This window comes from Rhagoletis zephyria, unplaced genomic scaffold (assembly GCF_001687245.7).
Source record: "Rhagoletis zephyria isolate East Lansing unplaced genomic scaffold, Rhagoletis_zephyria_1.1 Rzeph_scaffold_02947, whole genome shotgun sequence".
NCBI lineage: Eukaryota > Metazoa > Arthropoda > Insecta > Diptera > Tephritidae > Rhagoletis > Rhagoletis zephyria.
Window position 1 is genome coordinate 38,168 of NW_016160031.1, and position 17,026 is coordinate 55,193.

Genomic DNA, 17,026 nt, shown 5'->3' on the forward strand with positions numbered 1-17,026 from the left:
CCTTACTAAGATATCCCTCTCACAGTGAAGAGTTAACTGAGTAATTATATGGTTAAGTGCTCAGGTGGTGATACGTCGTGGAGTCAGGTTGCATGTGAAGTTCGAGGGTGTCGATGTCTAAAGTATCTTCAATACTGGGGATAGGAGAGTATCCGTCGATAAGACTCCCCTTTGTTGGCTGGTTTTCCTGATTTTATTAGTTGGACCCTTTGACAGAGAAAATGTAAACTCGGGTTACGCCATCCATCACTGGAAATTATATTGAATAGGTTCACAAACAGATCTACTTTTGTTTACAAGTCAAGGGTATAATATATGTATATTGTTACGTTTATATAGAAAGGCCCCTAGCTCATTTTATTTCCAAATTCCGTTTGGTACAAAAGTGACAGTGTAGTTTTGTACTACATCATTAAATTAGTTTCAGTGTTTATTAAAATTCATCTGTTGTGATAAAATTTCATATCCTTGGTTTTTAAAAAGTTGCATAACTTTTCTGTAAAATAAAAATGTTCGATAGGGCATTTCTATATTATGGTAACGGTATATAAGTGCAATTCTTGGAAGTTTTATGTAAAATTACCTTCGAATACTTGCAGTGAAGACTAAAATTAAATAAGTTGTAGTAGAATTTTTCAAAATCTTTTTTATTTGGAACAATATTTAGATGTTTGGTATTAATCAGTTCATTTCTGATAGTAAACATTTTGATTCAAGCATTATTTTTTTTCGCTTTTATACAAACTTAAGTAAATCGTTTAACTCATTATAATGGAATAATTAATCAAGCAAATATAATTTTTTAACCGACTTCAAAAAAAGGAGATGGTTTCACCCCTGGATCGTCCGAGAACACATTTGGAAATAGTGCATTAGTTCTCCCCGATTCCTGTTCTTGCTCTAACCGTATATGGCCTCTCCCAAAGTGTACTCAGATTTTTTTTTTTAACTCAGCGGAGCGCCATTCTTAGAAATGCAAAGCTGTGCTATTTTTTTTCAGAAATGTTTTTTTAATATTGGGTAAATTTTCTCTCTATACTCCTGCCAAATATTAAATAGCACAAGCTTTTTGTTTCCGTTGAATTTTAATTGTTGATATCATTATTTAAAATTATTCTCTGGAGTGATACTTAAATTTTTAAATAAACTTTTACAGTGAAAAAAAGGTTCGTATATATTATTATATTTATTCAGTGCATTATAAATATCGCTAAGCATTGGAAAGAAATTTTAAGCATAGCAAATTAATTAATTGCGTTTTCTAATTTAGTACAATTCAGATAATTCATTAAACGGTGAGAGGGAAGCAACAATTCTGTGGAATACTGTAAAGCTACTATGTACTAAAGTTTGCTAATAATTACGCAAAAAAATTACTTTAATTTGAACTAACTTAAACTATGTAGGTACAATTGTGTTCATGAAAATAGTATTGCGACAGCGTAAAATGGTAAAAAGTTAGTATTGTAAAATTGAACAGCTGGGCCGCCCACCATTTCATAGTTCAGGGTCTAAAGAATAGAAAAGTTAATCAGTACTTTTACTACGCATTGCCGTTCTATGATACATTTTAAAATGCATACGATTTCAAAATTACGTTATCATTTTATTTGCAAATTTAGCTTAATAGAAAAGTGTATTAACATTAAGAAAGATACCTTCATAGTACAGGGCTTAAAGACTTATATTTTTAAATACATTATTGCAAAAATGTTATTTTTGATTTTTAGTTTCCCATTCAAGAATAATCGATAAATTGTGATTATTATTTTTTCCTTCACATTTGATCGTTATTTTGTGATTTTTATTTTTTCCATAATTTTTACCCGTTATAATGGAGACTGCCTTTTTGTTGCCGTTTTAAATAATTTACAATCTAAAAAATTAAACGGTGATGGTGTAATCGAAAAAATTTAAGTAAAAAATAACGATCGAAATTGATAGATAACAAGTAATATTTAAGCGAAAAACCAAACCGACTTCAATTCTCATAAAAAAATTTAAACCAAATTAGTATTGCACCTCCTCGGGGGTGCCATCTTTCCTTTAAAAAAAAAAGAATTATAGAAATCGGCGAACGTGGTCCAAAGTTATATCGTAACATACATAAAAAAAAAAAAAACAAATATTCCAACGAATTGATAATTCGTCCTCTTTTTTTTTGAAGTCGTTTAAAAAAATTAAAAAGTAACTACTATTCTTGACCGAAAAATAAAAATTATAAAATAACGATTAAATTTCTCCGGAAAATATATACTAAAAATCATAGCTGTTTCTTCTAATTTAGTAGCCACTACTATTTTCTTGAGCAGCAAATTTTTGCAAGTACGAATTCATGAAACTTATATAACAAATAAGAAAATTTGCAAATTAAACTTTAACATCATTGATTGATTCTAAATTTTACATTTATTGGTAGCATTTCGAATGCCACTACTATTTTCGTGAACACAACCGTATGTAGTAGCTAACAACTATCAATGGAATATTACAAAATACATACATATGTATATATGTACATACGATAATCCACAATACATATAGAGGATCAGCTATACATACATATAAATTAAACATAATTCATAGTACATACGTTTGAGCATAGCACTAATTCAGATAAATACATACATAAAAATTTAGTTTTATTTTATAAACAAAAAACGAAATTAAATTCCTCGGACACCAAACATACATACATACATACATACATACGTACATCTAGCCGCATTTGGTTTTTTCTATTGTTTTCTTATCTTACTCGTACAATATAAAGCACACACGCTTAAAACAAATGGCAATTACCCAATAACACAAAATCCCCCCGTTGCAACCTTTGGCGGTCCGTTTATCCGACTATCCAAGCCTCCAAACCCGACCCGCTCCGTCATCAGTTGGTAAACGGCGTGTGGTGGCCCTTTACTCGATTTTCTTTTTCAGCTTGTTCTTTAGTAATCCCGGCAAGAGTGAAATGACTGCACATATGGACAGCAATCCCATCGATGTCCATGAGAAGGCTTCGCTGGAGCTAGTCATTTTTTGTAGCGTTTTGCCAGCTTGTATGGCCACAATTGAGGGTGGTGCCACACCGAAGAAAGTACCCAAAGCAAAGGTGGTCACGGGCACTCCAATTACGGGCGATGCCAAGTTAATGAACCAATTCGGTAGTATGGGCGTCATGCGTAGGAATAACATATAGTTGAACAGGCTATCGCGATGCTTCTCCACATGCTTGGACCATTCGTTTGTCTTCTTCGGCCAGAAGTGACGTATGAGACGACGTCCAACCAAATTCGAAAGGCTGTAACAGAGTGTGGCGCCCAGTGAGGAGCAGAAGCAAATGAGAAATAATGCGATGGGAAACTTGTAAAGGAATCCCAATAGAATGGAGAGGAATAATGATCCTGGAATGGCAAACGTTTGTAGGCTGTATGTAAGAAGTTAGTTAAGGAAAACAAAGTTGAGTATGTACTTACAAAAAATATGTACTTATACCTATATTATTATATATATATTCGTAATGTTTTTAGAGCAAATTTTTTTTTGTTATTTTTCAATAAAAATAGCGTCCAAGCTTTAACCAAAATCATATAAATCACATTTTCAAACTTTATGCAAAATTTAGGAAAATCCCACAAATTTCCAACTTTTTACATACAATTTTAGTCTAATGAAGTGCAAGTTTCAGACGGCTAAAAACCCCGTTGATTTTTGAGATTTTTTTTTGTGACGAATTTTTGCAATTTTTTCAATATAAGCATACATTTCTTATGAAATAAAACGCGGGAGACCGTTAGCCACAAAATTTAAAAAAAATCAACCCCAGATTTCGTAAATTGCACTTGTTATATAAAAATAACCGAAAAAGTAGTCTCTCAAATATCAATGGGATTTTTCAGCCGGTTGAAACTTGCACTTCCTTAGACTAAAATTGTACGGTCTATAAAACTGCATACCCAAAAATGTTCTAAAGATTCAGACTAAAAAGTTGAAATTTTAATAAAAATTTGTTGAATTTTCCTAAATTTTGTATAAAGTTTAAAACTGTGATTATTTTTGGTGAAAGCTTGGACGGTAGTTTTATAGAAAGAAAAAGCTCGAAAAACATTAGGAATATTAAAAAAAATCAACACATGGTCATTTGTTTGAGTCACTGTATATGTGTACATATCTAAATACACATATTCTTGCAAGAAATATACATTAGGGTGATCTAAAAAGCATGAAAAAAAAAGTAGTCGGATTTTTATGCTCTCCCCCTAGGATTTTTCCATATCGAAAAAATAAACCTATTTTATTTATGAAAAAATATTTAAATGTCTCTCAAAGCGCTTAAAGTTTCCCGTGTATTTTATATGCGAAATGGTAAAGAATCCTTGAAAATCGATATTTTTCAATCGGGCAACTGTCCCTCTTCATGAGGCTTCAAAGAAAGGGGACCTTTAAAAATAGCAACTATTAAAAAATGGTTAAATAAACAACTTGGTATTATTTCTTTTAGTCTATTCGTGAGAAACAGAATATTAATGTATTTCTTGGGCCCGTACTAAGCGCGGGGCAACATTGGAGACTGAAGAAATATCCTAAGTACCTGGTAGTCATATGAAAAGAGAGACTTGAGCGCTGCATGGCTGTCACAAAGGGTGTTAGGGTGCATGCAAAGAGGCGATGATTGAGATGCGGAAAGAACGCGTCTGATGAAATGTTTTCAACTCTTATGTAAGATATGCACTAGGCATTAAATGGCAAAAATTGTAATGACAAAGTTGGGCATTAGAAAATATTCGTGTAAAGGTGCTGGCCCAATGCAGGCTTGCTTTGCTTGCTTCGCTGCGAGAAGTGTCAAAAATTATTTGGAATATACTAAAACGTATAAAGGCTGGCCAAATGGCAGCTTTTCCTAACTTGCTTTAAGCGCCTCAAAGTTTGAATTAGACAAACGTTTTATTTGAAAGCGTTTTGTAGGCTTTTGACAAAGAGGTATGTTCCTTTCAAAATACATAAATTCAAACAAAAATTTGCTTACTTAATTTAAAAAAGTCACAGAAAATGCAGGTAATTCGAAATGAAATAAAAATGATTCATTGTTTCCATATTTATATTTAACATATCGTTGTCTTATAGTAAAAAGTTGCAAAGCCCACTTTTACAAATTTTACACGAGAGGAAAAAAACTTCTTCTTCAAGTAAATCGCTTTTTTAAGTTATGGTTTTTTTTTTGTAAATGTAGATATAGATATGTATGTATCATTATTATCATTTCTTTTAAATACAAACATTATTTCGCATTAATTTAAAAATAAATCTGAAACTTTTTCATACATTTTTTAAAGTTTTCTAGGAAATAATTATTAACGTTAAGGGAACAGACATTGACTTTTCAACCAGACAGCTGGTTACTTTGACAGCGTTCCAAGCCACCATTCGGCCAAGCAAGTTTTCAAAGTAAATCAAAGCAAATTGAAGTCAGCAAGGCGCGCAAAGCAAGCCTGCATTGGGCCAGCGCCTTAATTGTAAAAAAAAATAGTCATTAAATTCATTTCCTCAAGGCATTTTTCAAATGCCTCAAATTTTTTTTTGCCATTTTGATGCCTAGTGGAAACTCGGCATTAGTATTTACTTAGTACTTTATTTCGAAAGTGGCATTAGTCACTTCATACCTCGTGAGCTTAAATTACCGGCTATTTGTAAACGAACGCATCTGTAAATCGTTATATCGTCATAAACTAACGACAAAACCTTTTGGGTTTAGAAAAACCTTGTATTGAATGTAGCTGGGATCAAGACTTAGGACTGTTTGCACTACGTCTAGTTAACAATAACTGGAGATACAAGCTTCAGTTAAACACAACGACTGCTTTATCGATCACATGTTATATGCTGGCTGTCGATAACGATGTTTAACTGGAAGTTAGAACTAACCAGACGTCTTGCAAACGGCCCTTACTGTCTGCGGCAAATTTTAAAGATCCTACCTACTAAGGAGAGTGAGGCTCAGGAAAGGAAATAATCAACACAAAGTCACACAGGTCCATTTTACAACCAAATTTTGGCGGCCTTCCATCAGCTCAAACAAAGCACTCAGAATACTCCTTAACAAAAATGCGCCGGAAATCACCCAACAGTTCTATTCTCTAATTCTTCTCGTAGGTTGTGGACCACAACTACCTACAGATGGCGTGAGAGAATACCTCCTGAGTACCACGACAAACTTGTCTTCGGAAATACAAAGGTGCCACCTCAAACGCGTTATCACATCTGTTCCGACTCCAACCTGATGAAGGATTAAAAAACTGCCTTCGGCATAACCTTATTCACATTAATATCGAATTCGAGGACGCTCACTGCGGAGTCTCTGTGCAAAACAAGACTTTTTAATATCTTCGAAAATCGTGTTTAGCGCTGATTCCATTGATGAGTTTTACGGCGCAACCCGTACATCGCTATGTTTATCGCGTTCCCTGTCGTGATCTAAGCGTCGTATAAAAAAAAATGTAGGGACAAGAGTTGTGGAGAATGAAATATGCGAAACACCTACATAGGTGCAACAAAACAAAAAAAAGAACATTAATTTATTGAATTTTCCTGAGTTCTGCACGAAGTTTAGAAATTACGTACACTGCCGGCAAAAAATATTGGCGCACCAAATTTTTCACAATATATACAACAATTTTTATTCTAATATTTTTTCGCTAATTTTGTATAAAAATATGGTTTATTCTACAACAAAAAATATAACAAAATAACTCCTAAACTTTGTGCAAAACTCACGAAAATTCAGCAAATTTTCATAAAAATTTTCAAATCNAAAAAATATTGGCGCACCAAATTTTTCACAATATATACAACAATTTTTATTCTAATATTTTTTCGCTAATTTTGTATAAAAATATGGTTTATTCTACAACAAAAAATATAACAAAATAACTCCTAAACTTTGTGCAAAACTCACGAAAATTCAGCAAATTTTCATAAAAATTTTCAAATCTTTAATCAGATTTTTTAGAATTTTTTTGAGTATGCAGATTTGTAGCCCAATCAATTTTATTATAATAAAGTACAAGTTTTAAGTAGCTAGGAATAACCGTCGATTTTTGGCAATTTTTTTTTCACGCAGTCCCTTCCATACAAACTTTTTTTTCGAAAATACTTTATATGGAAAAAATGCAAAACACCTTCAACAAAAAAAAATCTCAAAAATCAATGCGACTTTTGACTAACTCTGATTTCGCATTATTTTACTAGAATTTAATGGGCTGCAAAACTGCATCAAAAAAATTCTAAAAAATCTGATTAAAAAGTTGAAAATTTGCTGAATTTTCGCGAGCTTTGCACAAAGTTTAGGAATTATATTTTTATGTTTCTTGTTGTAGAATGAACCATATTTTTATTTTTGGCAGAGAAATATTAGAATAAAAATGGTGGCATATGTTGTGAAAAATTTGCTGTGCCAATACTTTGTTCCGGGAGTGTACATATATTTTTATGCTTTTTGTTGTATTTGTTGAAAAATTTAAATCTATTGTATATTCTTTTATTTTTATTTCCAATAAAAAAAAAAATATCGCGCGCCAAAACTTAACCGTTAGAAAGTGTCAAAATGGTTTAAGTTGCAAGTTTTTAATAGTTTTGAGTTCAATAACTTTTTCTGAAAAATTTCTCTTGCTCTCAATTTTACTCTCTGTTTTTCTTTTACGCTCCCGCTGGAAAAGTTATTGAATGGACCTTACTGGAAAAGTTATTGAATGGACCTTATAAATATTGGCAAAAATAAATGTGTACAATTTACGTGAGCGCCACTCGCATATCTAAACATGTGCTATTGCCGGCGATTTCCTTCTTCACTGCTTCTCACACATTTTCTTAATAAGCTGGTAAGAGCGCACGTAATTTTAAAATTGGTACGAAAAATATTTGAAAAGAAAATTAAAAAACAAATGTTCAACAATACTAAAGCCAAGTTGAAAGCAGCAACAACAACAACAACAAACCCCCATGTGACATAAATAAATAATGACAGCGCGCGCAGATTGAATTGGGGTCAAGGTTATTGCTATTACTTGGCACGCGCGAGCTTATGGTTTACCGGCCGCCGTCGCTGAACTAGTGAAATGTGTATGGAAATTTTACTAATTTATTGAAGTTTTATAATATGTAGCTACTTGGTTGGGTGAAAGGCATATGTAGATATGTGCATGCACATGTGTACATATGTACATACATATGTAATATACAAACATACTTATGTATATACCCTGCAGTAAATAATTATCAATTGATAAAAATAACCAGCTTAAGCTTTTTTGCGGGATTTCACAAAATATATAACTTTTATTAAACAATTTTTATTGAGCTTGAGTCCAGTTGGACTAAGTTGATATGTACAGCAGCAACTCAACATATATGTATTCATTGTAACCTAATTCTCTGTATGAGTCAAAGAAAATTTTCAACTGTTAAACATTTTTAATTCCAAAATATATGTACTATCATTCAACAAAGATCTTTATAGAAAACTCTAACTAGTTTTATTTCCATACGATCCTTGGACTTCTAATAAGGCCGTTTAAATTTTCACAATAATTTTTCATAAAAACGGTCAAAAAATAACAAAAAACTATATATAACTTTTAGTTAACTACAAAAAGCTAACTTGAAACTAGTTGAAAACTAATGCAGGAGTCATGCATACGTAATCGAGGGATTGTTTTCTTTAAATAAGTTTCTATTTAAATATCCAGAGTAAGCTGCCTTTACATGAGGCGATTTTTTGACAGGCGATAATCGCATGCAAAAGTTGACGTGCTGTCTACTTTGAGGCAAGCGATTTTTGAATCACCATATACACGAGCGATTTTTCCAGAGCAATGTTGAACCGCCTAGAAAATCACCGCATGAAGGCAACAGGCTGGTGAAGTATCAGATATGAAATTTCCTTGGACACACATACGAAATAATGACAATTTTTTTATTGACCGTTTTCTTTAGAGCTGCATACTGGCCTACAGACAGAAAGATAAAATTTTAAGCCAATGTAAACGCTTTCTACTATCTTTTCGGTCCTCTTCTAAACTGAGACTGATAGATTACGTAGACGTTTCAATGTTCACAATACNAAATTCTTTGTACTAGAACTTTTTAAATTGAAGCCACTCACGTTTAGTGGACAATAAAAATACGAAGAACTATGATAACAAACTTACAACAAGACATTACAGAACATTTTAATGGGCTTTATATCACGTTTAAGTAACAATAAGCCTATATTTTCAAAGCTGGCAAAGAAATGAAAATTTGTATTTCTTGTTGTTTACACAAAGCCTTGCCAAATATATATATAAGTCAAAATTATAGAAGGCATGTATACTTCTCCCTTTCATTTTTTCATACAGTTTATGCTTCTTTCTGGCTTTTACAAAAATGCAGGGATACCGCACTTATTTCGGTACAATATGATCGTAATGTATTTTCAATTCGAAATCAAACAAAAACATCCCACGAAAATGTTTGCGATTTTAGAACCATTAGTGAATATTTGCAAACTACTGCAAATAATAGAGTGCCATATCTTACAAAGTTCAGAGTATTAACGAAACAAACAAGCATTTTATGGCTTCATGTTTCCTTCAAACCGCATTGCTATTTTTTCTAACTTTTCCTTTTGTTTAGCGCTGTAACCTATTAAGTTATATCTTTTAATTTATACATGTGAACTATTTTCAATGAGCATTTTTTCATTTGCTCCAGAATTTTGGGTACATTTTCTTATAGTACCTCTCATTCTTTTTTATATTACATATATACACTCCGAAGTTCGGGATAGTATTTTGAATATACCAGCAATATATGTAAAAGTAGTGGCGGCTGCTGTAGAGCATTACGCAGAGCCTGAGTTCAAGCCCAGTTTTTCTAATAGTGGTTGCCCCTCTGTTGGTAATAGTAAACCTCCGAGTGTATTCTGTCATGGAAACAACTTCTCATTAAAATACAATTGCCGTTCGGAGTCGGCGTAAAGCTGTCCTTTAATTTGTGTGACAAAATCACGCACGCCGAATATCGGACNTTTACATGAGGCGATTTTTTGACAGGCGATAATCGCATGCAAAAGTTGACGTGCTGTCTACTTTGAGGCAAGCGATTTTTGAATCACCATATACACGAGCGATTTTTCCAGAGCAATGTTGAACCGCCTAGAAAATCACCGCATGAAGGCAACAGGCTGGTGAAGTATCAGATATGAAATTTCCTTGGACACACATACGAAATAATGACAATTTTTTTATTGACCGTTTTCTTTAGAGCTGCATACTGGCCTACAGACAGAAAGATAAAATTTTAAGCCAATGTAAACGCTTTCTACTATCTTTTCGGTCCTCTTCTAAACTGAGACTGATAGATTACGTAGACGTTTCAATGTTCACAATACTTATGTCAATTTCACATACATACACAAATTCATATTGTNACAAAAAAATAAGCTTCTAGCTTCGAAGCTAGCACAAAATAAAATTTTTTGATTTGCTGTTTACAAAAAAAAATATTGTCTGGTATACAAGTCAAAATTGTTAAATATTNAGCTCTTGGCTCAATCCTTATCCATTCGTCCTGAAATATACTAGCCAAAAACGCGATTGCTTTTTAAAAAAGAGAAACATTTCGAAATTTTAATTTTTTTTACTCTTTAGAAAGTAATTTATGCAGTGCGGTTGATATGCGGTTTTGTTCTTTAAACGACGATATGTACAAGCAAGCAATCAATTTAACCTGCTACTACATCGATTTAACTTTTTACCTTAGTACAAGTTTGTAATTAGCGAAACGCATTGTTTTGGAATGTGCTCGTATATAGTAGAAAGATAGATATCGTCGCTTGGCGTGCAATACAGCGTATATAATAGTCCGAAACTTTTAAAAAAGTGCAAATCAACTTATTTTCTTTTAAACTTTTGAACTGTTTTCTAACTGAACTTATTAAATTTGTGAAATAGGCTAGCACTGGGAAAGGGTACCGAAAATAATTTTTTTTCTCAGCCACCGTATATGCGGTATTGCACACCAAGCGACGATTTGTTTGAACATACGTGGACAAAAGTGTTCGTCATTTATCATATCGTCATTTGGCGTGCAATACCTCATATCCGCCAAATGCAATACCACGTATAAGGTGGCATAGAAAAAAATTATTTTGGTTACCCTGTCTCAATGCTTCTCTACTTCACAAATTTAATAGTGTATAATTATAGTAGAAGCTCATATTTAGTAAATTTAGTTCATTCAAAAGTTTTGAAGAAAATTAGTTTATTCGCCCTTTTGTGAAATTTTCGGAGTATCCTATAGCAGGAAGAAAGGAAACATTGTTAGTAAGCAGGAATTGCCTATACCAAAGCGCTACATGGTTTTGACAATAAACGAAGCATATCAGCTTTTTAAAAAGGAACTCAAGGATTTTGACATTAGCAAAACAAAATTTTATGCGAAAAGACCAAGATCAACGGTACTAAGGTTAATTGACTTTTGCACCAGTATGCGAAATAGCGTAATTGACGTTATTTCCCTTCATCTTGTTACCTGTCACCTACTAGCTACTCTGGCCTTAAGTGATTTGTATTATTTACAATAAAACCTCATATTTGCATAAAAAAAAAACGAGTGTGTTTAAATTCTTAAACAAGAAATTTTATCTCATTGGAAAAAATCGGAACGTCCGAACCACTTTTTGACAACTAGTTTTTGACAGCTATTAAACATCGTTGGGATGTTTAAGTTGACGCATTGGTTATGGCTACTCATTATTCTAACAACCATGAATACATATTTTTTTGGACCGTTAACAGATTCGCAGAATTTTACAAGAATCATTTTACAAGAGTCATCTTCGATACGAGTTCCATTTCGGGAACGTCCGAATGGGCACTTTTAATCGCTATGCACTTACCATATAACATTTGTGGAAAATATTTTTATTGGTTTCAGAAATGTATTGATGACGACCACTCATGACAAAACAATTGTGTTCATTCAGAGCCTACTATAGTTTTTATGATTGAAAAACCAGTAGATCTATTGTGCCCTCAGTTAGTCACGAAACCTCAGCTAGCCCTAGAGACTCTATAAATTTCAAAAAAGATCCCGGGAGTTAGCGTTGTATGTGCTCTCTCTTGACCACAGATGCCCAGATGCGGAGACACAGAAGCGACATAGGTCGCTTGAGCAGCCCTTCTCATTGGATGAGATTTAAAAAAGGATACAATACATAAGCGGTGATTACGCCAAACATCACTTCGAAGTAGTACATATCTTTGTAACGATCCAAAACTTTGGCTAGCATTTTAGCATCCTGAATATCACGGGGTATTTTAATGTGTTGCTTCTCCGACCTGAAAACAAAAAAAAAGTAAAAATTAATGAAATAAAATTCAAAAGAGAGCTGCACAACTGTGGGAATGTGAGAATGTATCTTTGTATATGTATGTATGTATGTATTTATATATAAGTATATTTGCATTTCCAACGACAGTTGTATACACAAAAAAAATTACAATAAAATGTTTATTTAACACTTGTCGCTGCTTGGCACCGCCAAGTGCCAGCGTGGTGTTATAAGAACACAATTTTTTTTTTAATTTATTACGTTATGACGTAGTATACATACATATATGCATGCATATGTAGTTATGTATTTGCAATTTCGCAACCACGAGTGCAAATACAATTTCAGTTGGATATAGACTGTTTTCTTTTAAAATTACAACATATATACTGGCCACAAAAATTATTTAAGTGTAATATGTATTAAGGAAATGCATTAAGTAGAAATGACATTGAGAAGAAACGTGACGATGGCGTCTGCAGTCTAACAAAGATTCGCAAATATGCAATTTTTAGCAGCTGTAAATTTTTTAGTAGCACGCGTAATGCAATAAATTAGATGACTTCATACAACACGAATTCAATTCAGATGTTTAAATTTGAGGCGGTGAGGGTATTATCAGTTAAATAAGTAATTACCGTTATTATGTCGTTATCATTATGTTAAGCTTGTAGAAGATTTTTTTCACAAGACAATTGACCGATAAGTCTTTAGTTTTTGAAATGCACGATAGTTCTTGGCTCGATATACATAAATCTGGGTCGTTTCCGTTACGTAGAACCCAATGTCGTCGGAACGAGTTTATAATCGTCTGAAGGTCTACTGTGATATCCATATAGCAGTCCAAAATCTAGGAATTGCAACTGAGATTACTGTTGTTGTTGCATCAGTATACGAAATTCCCAAGAGTTTGGGATTGGAGGCGCTGCTTCAAGTCATTCCTGGTTTTGTAGAAACCAGAACTCTGAGATCGATATACTCAAAGACTTTCGGAGCATTCAATTGGTCATGTAAAAATACAAAATGACACATGCTAGGTGGTTTTGTAAAAATCGTATGTGCATATACAGTATCGATCATATCAATAGCACCACCATTTCAAAGTGATATTGTTTGCTAGTTATGTATGTTTAACTATTTATTTTTAAGAATTTTTCTTTAAAATACACTTAATTCTCTAACAAATCCCATATAAACACAAGTTTAAAACTTTGTAAAAAACTAAAAAAATTGAAAAAATTTTCACCCAAACTTCAAACTTTTATCTAAAGAGTGTTAGATTCAATTTAAGTCGGATAATGTGCAAGTTTCAAGTGGCTTAAAATTATTGTTGATGTTTTAGAATTATTTCTCGCATTTACTTTCATACATTACATACAATTTATTTTTATAAGGAAGAAATCAGCAACAGCTTCAGAAACAAAAAACGTATCATTAACCCTAGAATCGTAAGACAGTTTTACCCTACGTTATTCGTAACAGATGTAGAATGAAAATATAAAGTTTTTTGCAATAACCGTCTAAGTCGACTTAAGAAAGAATTGACTTAGATATGCTATCGTATTCTGCAACTACTATTCCATGTGTATGTGAAATCCCCTTCTCGCCAGCCAGGCTATTTAAAAACTTATAAATGAACATATTTTGGTATCTCCATAAGGTTAACATTACAATCCAAATGTTTAAAATATTTTTTCTCGAATTCAGGTTTTTCGACTTAGGCGATTGTTGCTTATGACAATGGAAATAAAGAAAGCACTGCCGAGCGCACACAGCGATAGGGCAAAACGACTAAAAGTAACGGGACTTTTTATGCGGCGTACACCTAAAATTTACGTACATATATTACGAATGCAGGGTTAAAATATCACAATTAGCAATTAATTATTTGTTAATTAATAACACTACAATTAACAATTAATTCATTTTTAAATGTTGCAATTAATGAGGTATCAGTTTATTTGAAAATAGGTTTGATTTTAGACAGTACTACATATTTTGAAATTGTGGAAATTATCAATGGTCAAAATTTAAAAAATTAAGAGAAATATGGGTTTTTTTTATATTTTACCCTATAAAAAATCCCAACAAGCCAAGTCCGAAAATAGATTATTACATACCATTTTAAAGGCCTATATATCCTTCTTCTCAGATGACATTCGATCTTTGAAATCGAGTCAAAAGTAGTCATTCAAAAACTCATAAATCTACAAAACCGTATTTTTTAACCTAAATCGACAGGTCGCGACCTCTAAATGACCTTTGAAATGTCTATAAAAATAGGCAATAATATTTCTCATAAACACGAATTTCAAAAAAAAAAAAAAAAAATGCTTTCCCAGCACAGCAACAGCAGTTTTTAGTGTATTTTTCACTTTTTCAAACACTGTTTAGTACTATAGTAGAGTCTAATTTTATTTGCCAAAAGATTAAATTTACTTGCCAAAATATTAATTTTATTTGTCAAAAGGTTAAATTTATTTGCCAAAACTTTAATTTTATTTGCCAATAGGTTAAATCTATTTGTCAAAAGGTTAAATTTATTTGCCAAAAGATAAAATTTATTTGCCAAAAGATTAATTTTATTTGCCAAAAGTTTAACTTAATGTGTCAATGCTATATATAAAATCGATTGCACACTCATGGAGGAGGGTTGCCACCGGTTTAAAACATCAAATTCAACTTGAATTAAGGGAATTATTTATTTGAAAATTATATTGCGAATAGGTACACACATATGTACATAGAGAGGTATGTACATACATACATACATAAGTATGTCCACTCAGTCAATATAGTTTAGGTACCTACAGCGAATTTTTTTGCAATACGGGTAACTATTTTCTAAATATATTATTTTTTGCTAATTTTTTATAAAAATATGGTTAATTCTGCAACAAAAATCCTAAAATCAGAGTTCCAAACCTTGTGGCAAATTAAAGAAAGTTCTGCAAACTTTCATTCAAATATTGCATTTTTTATTTACACTCTATAGAAAAAAGTTGAGTATACGGTTGTTTAGCCCATTCAATTTTAGTATAATAAAGTGCAAGACTGAGGTAGCTAGGACTTACCATTAATTTTTTAAAAATTTTGGTGTCGCTCTTTTTTCCATATAAAAAAATGATCATAATATGTAGTCTGACATTTATAAGTACCTCAAAAAGTGTTTCTTATTTTTAGTAAATGCGTGACAAACTTATGGGTAAAAATGTGCGGGAATATTTATAAAAAAATTAAGACTAAAGGCGCGAATTAGTGACAAAACAAAAAAAAAAAAATAATTTATATGCTAATGATTTTGAAGTGACCAACCCAACAGATCGCAGAAAAGACAAATATGTATATGTATGCATCTATATACATATCGTCGTTTAAATTAAAAAAACAACAAAATCAACAAAATGCAAAACCGCGTACCTATCAAGATAATGCAAAACCTTGTATGTGAGGTTGCATAAATTATTTTCTAGAGAGTAAAAACACTTATGTATATTTCAAAATGATTTTCTTTTTTTATAAAGCAATCGCATTTCTGGCTGGTATATTTTAGGACGAATGGATAAAGATTGAGCCAAGAGCTTATGTGAGCAAATCCAATTTTTGGCTGCCAATGTCAGTTACGCGGTTTTGCAGAATGACGATACGCGGTTTTGTACTTTAAACGACGATATGCATGTATGCAGTACTTACTCATCCAATTTGGGAAATATCATGTATACGTAGACCATGACGAGCAAGCTCGATATAAAGATCGCGGCTAGTATGACTAGAGATCGCTTTGTTGCATTTCGCTCATCGGCGGACATTGCTTGCTTTTGCATTTTTGTAGGATTTTGTTTATCTTCCAACGCAGTGTTGGTCACAGACTGGGAGCCTGCCGTTGTCGCTTCATTGCCATTGGCCATTAAGCGGCCGGAACTGGATTGCATATGATCATTGACAGCGAGATCTGCAAAATAAACGAGGGAGAAGGCTGTTATTGGAGTCCTAGATTTCGTTTTTGGACATACATATGTATTCGAATCTCGTAAAAATTACCTTTCGTTTTTGTTGCTGTGGCGGCGGCGGCTGTAGCAGTCGCTGTTTCAGCTGCTGCATCCAAAAACTGGGCGTTTTCAAACTCCATTGATGTAATCGAGGTCTTTAAACAACTTGCGCTTTTCCCCTTATTTATCTTTAACTTGGGCTAGAAACACGTTCACCAATCGCCAATGGATTCGTTTTAACACACACACACTACCTTAATATACATATATATTTATTTTCTTTGTTTCATTTTTCTATTTCACGTTTTTTTTTTGCTATTTGTTGACTTCCGTGTTTACCTATTGCACACTTCTACAAAAAAAAAAAGTTCTGTGCTGTAAAAATTATCACAAAATGCGAATTATAATTTATTGCTTGTATGGCACTTTCGCATAACTTTTATTCGTGCAAAGATTTCGACACTTTTACATATGTATAATTGTGCACTTGTTTATTTATACCACAAATTCGACTGCACCTAATTTAAGTAATTAAACTCCGCCCTATCGCATTCACACGGAATTTTCCACTTCAATTTTGTTATTTGCTGTTCACTTGCGAATGCCCTATCGGCCAGCTCAAACAAATTAAATCCAATCAGCGCATGCAATAAAAAGTGACTGAAGAGTC

At 32.6% G+C, this 17,026-nt stretch overlaps 1 protein-coding gene and 1 long non-coding RNA gene across 2 annotated transcripts in view; one reads left to right on the top strand and one right to left on the bottom strand.

Annotated features, from left to right (window-relative positions):
* LOC108368087 (uncharacterized) overlaps positions 1 to 1,319 on the top strand; it is a 20,868-nt gene extending 19,549 nt beyond the window's left edge. The window contains exons 2-3 of the long non-coding RNA XR_001848328.1: positions 1,167 to 1,170; positions 1,308 to 1,319. This is a non-coding gene — a long non-coding RNA (uncharacterized LOC108368087). The remainder of the gene's footprint in view (positions 1 to 1,166; positions 1,171 to 1,307) is intronic.
* Positions 1,320 to 2,414: 1,095 nt separating this feature from the next.
* LOC108368083 (transmembrane protein 41 homolog) lies at positions 2,415 to 17,017 on the bottom strand. The gene is made up of 4 exons (XM_017622842.1): positions 16,409 to 17,017; positions 16,061 to 16,319; positions 12,246 to 12,374; positions 2,415 to 3,424 (listed from the first exon to the last, which is right to left on the bottom strand). Exons 1-4 carry the CDS (start codon positions 16,494 to 16,496, stop codon positions 2,917 to 2,919), a joined length of 984 nt encoding a protein of 327 aa, XP_017478331.1. The 5' UTR covers positions 16,497 to 17,017; the 3' UTR covers positions 2,415 to 2,916.
* Positions 17,018 to 17,026: the final 9 nt, after the last annotated feature.

Excerpts from the sequence above, each read along its gene's own strand:
- LOC108368083 (XM_017622842.1), bottom strand. The coding sequence starts at position 16,496 with ATGGAGTTTGAAAACGCCCAGTTTTTGGATGCAGCAGCTGAAACAGCG. Across the intron at positions 16,320-16,408 it reads CACAGCAACAAAAACGAAAG|ATCTCGCTGTCAATGATCAT; the intron begins GTAATTTTTACG and ends TTTATTTTGCAG. Across the intron at positions 3,425-12,245 it reads GTAATCACCGCTTATGTATT|CCTACAAACGTTTGCCATTC; the intron begins GTATCCTTTTTT and ends TCTTACATACAG.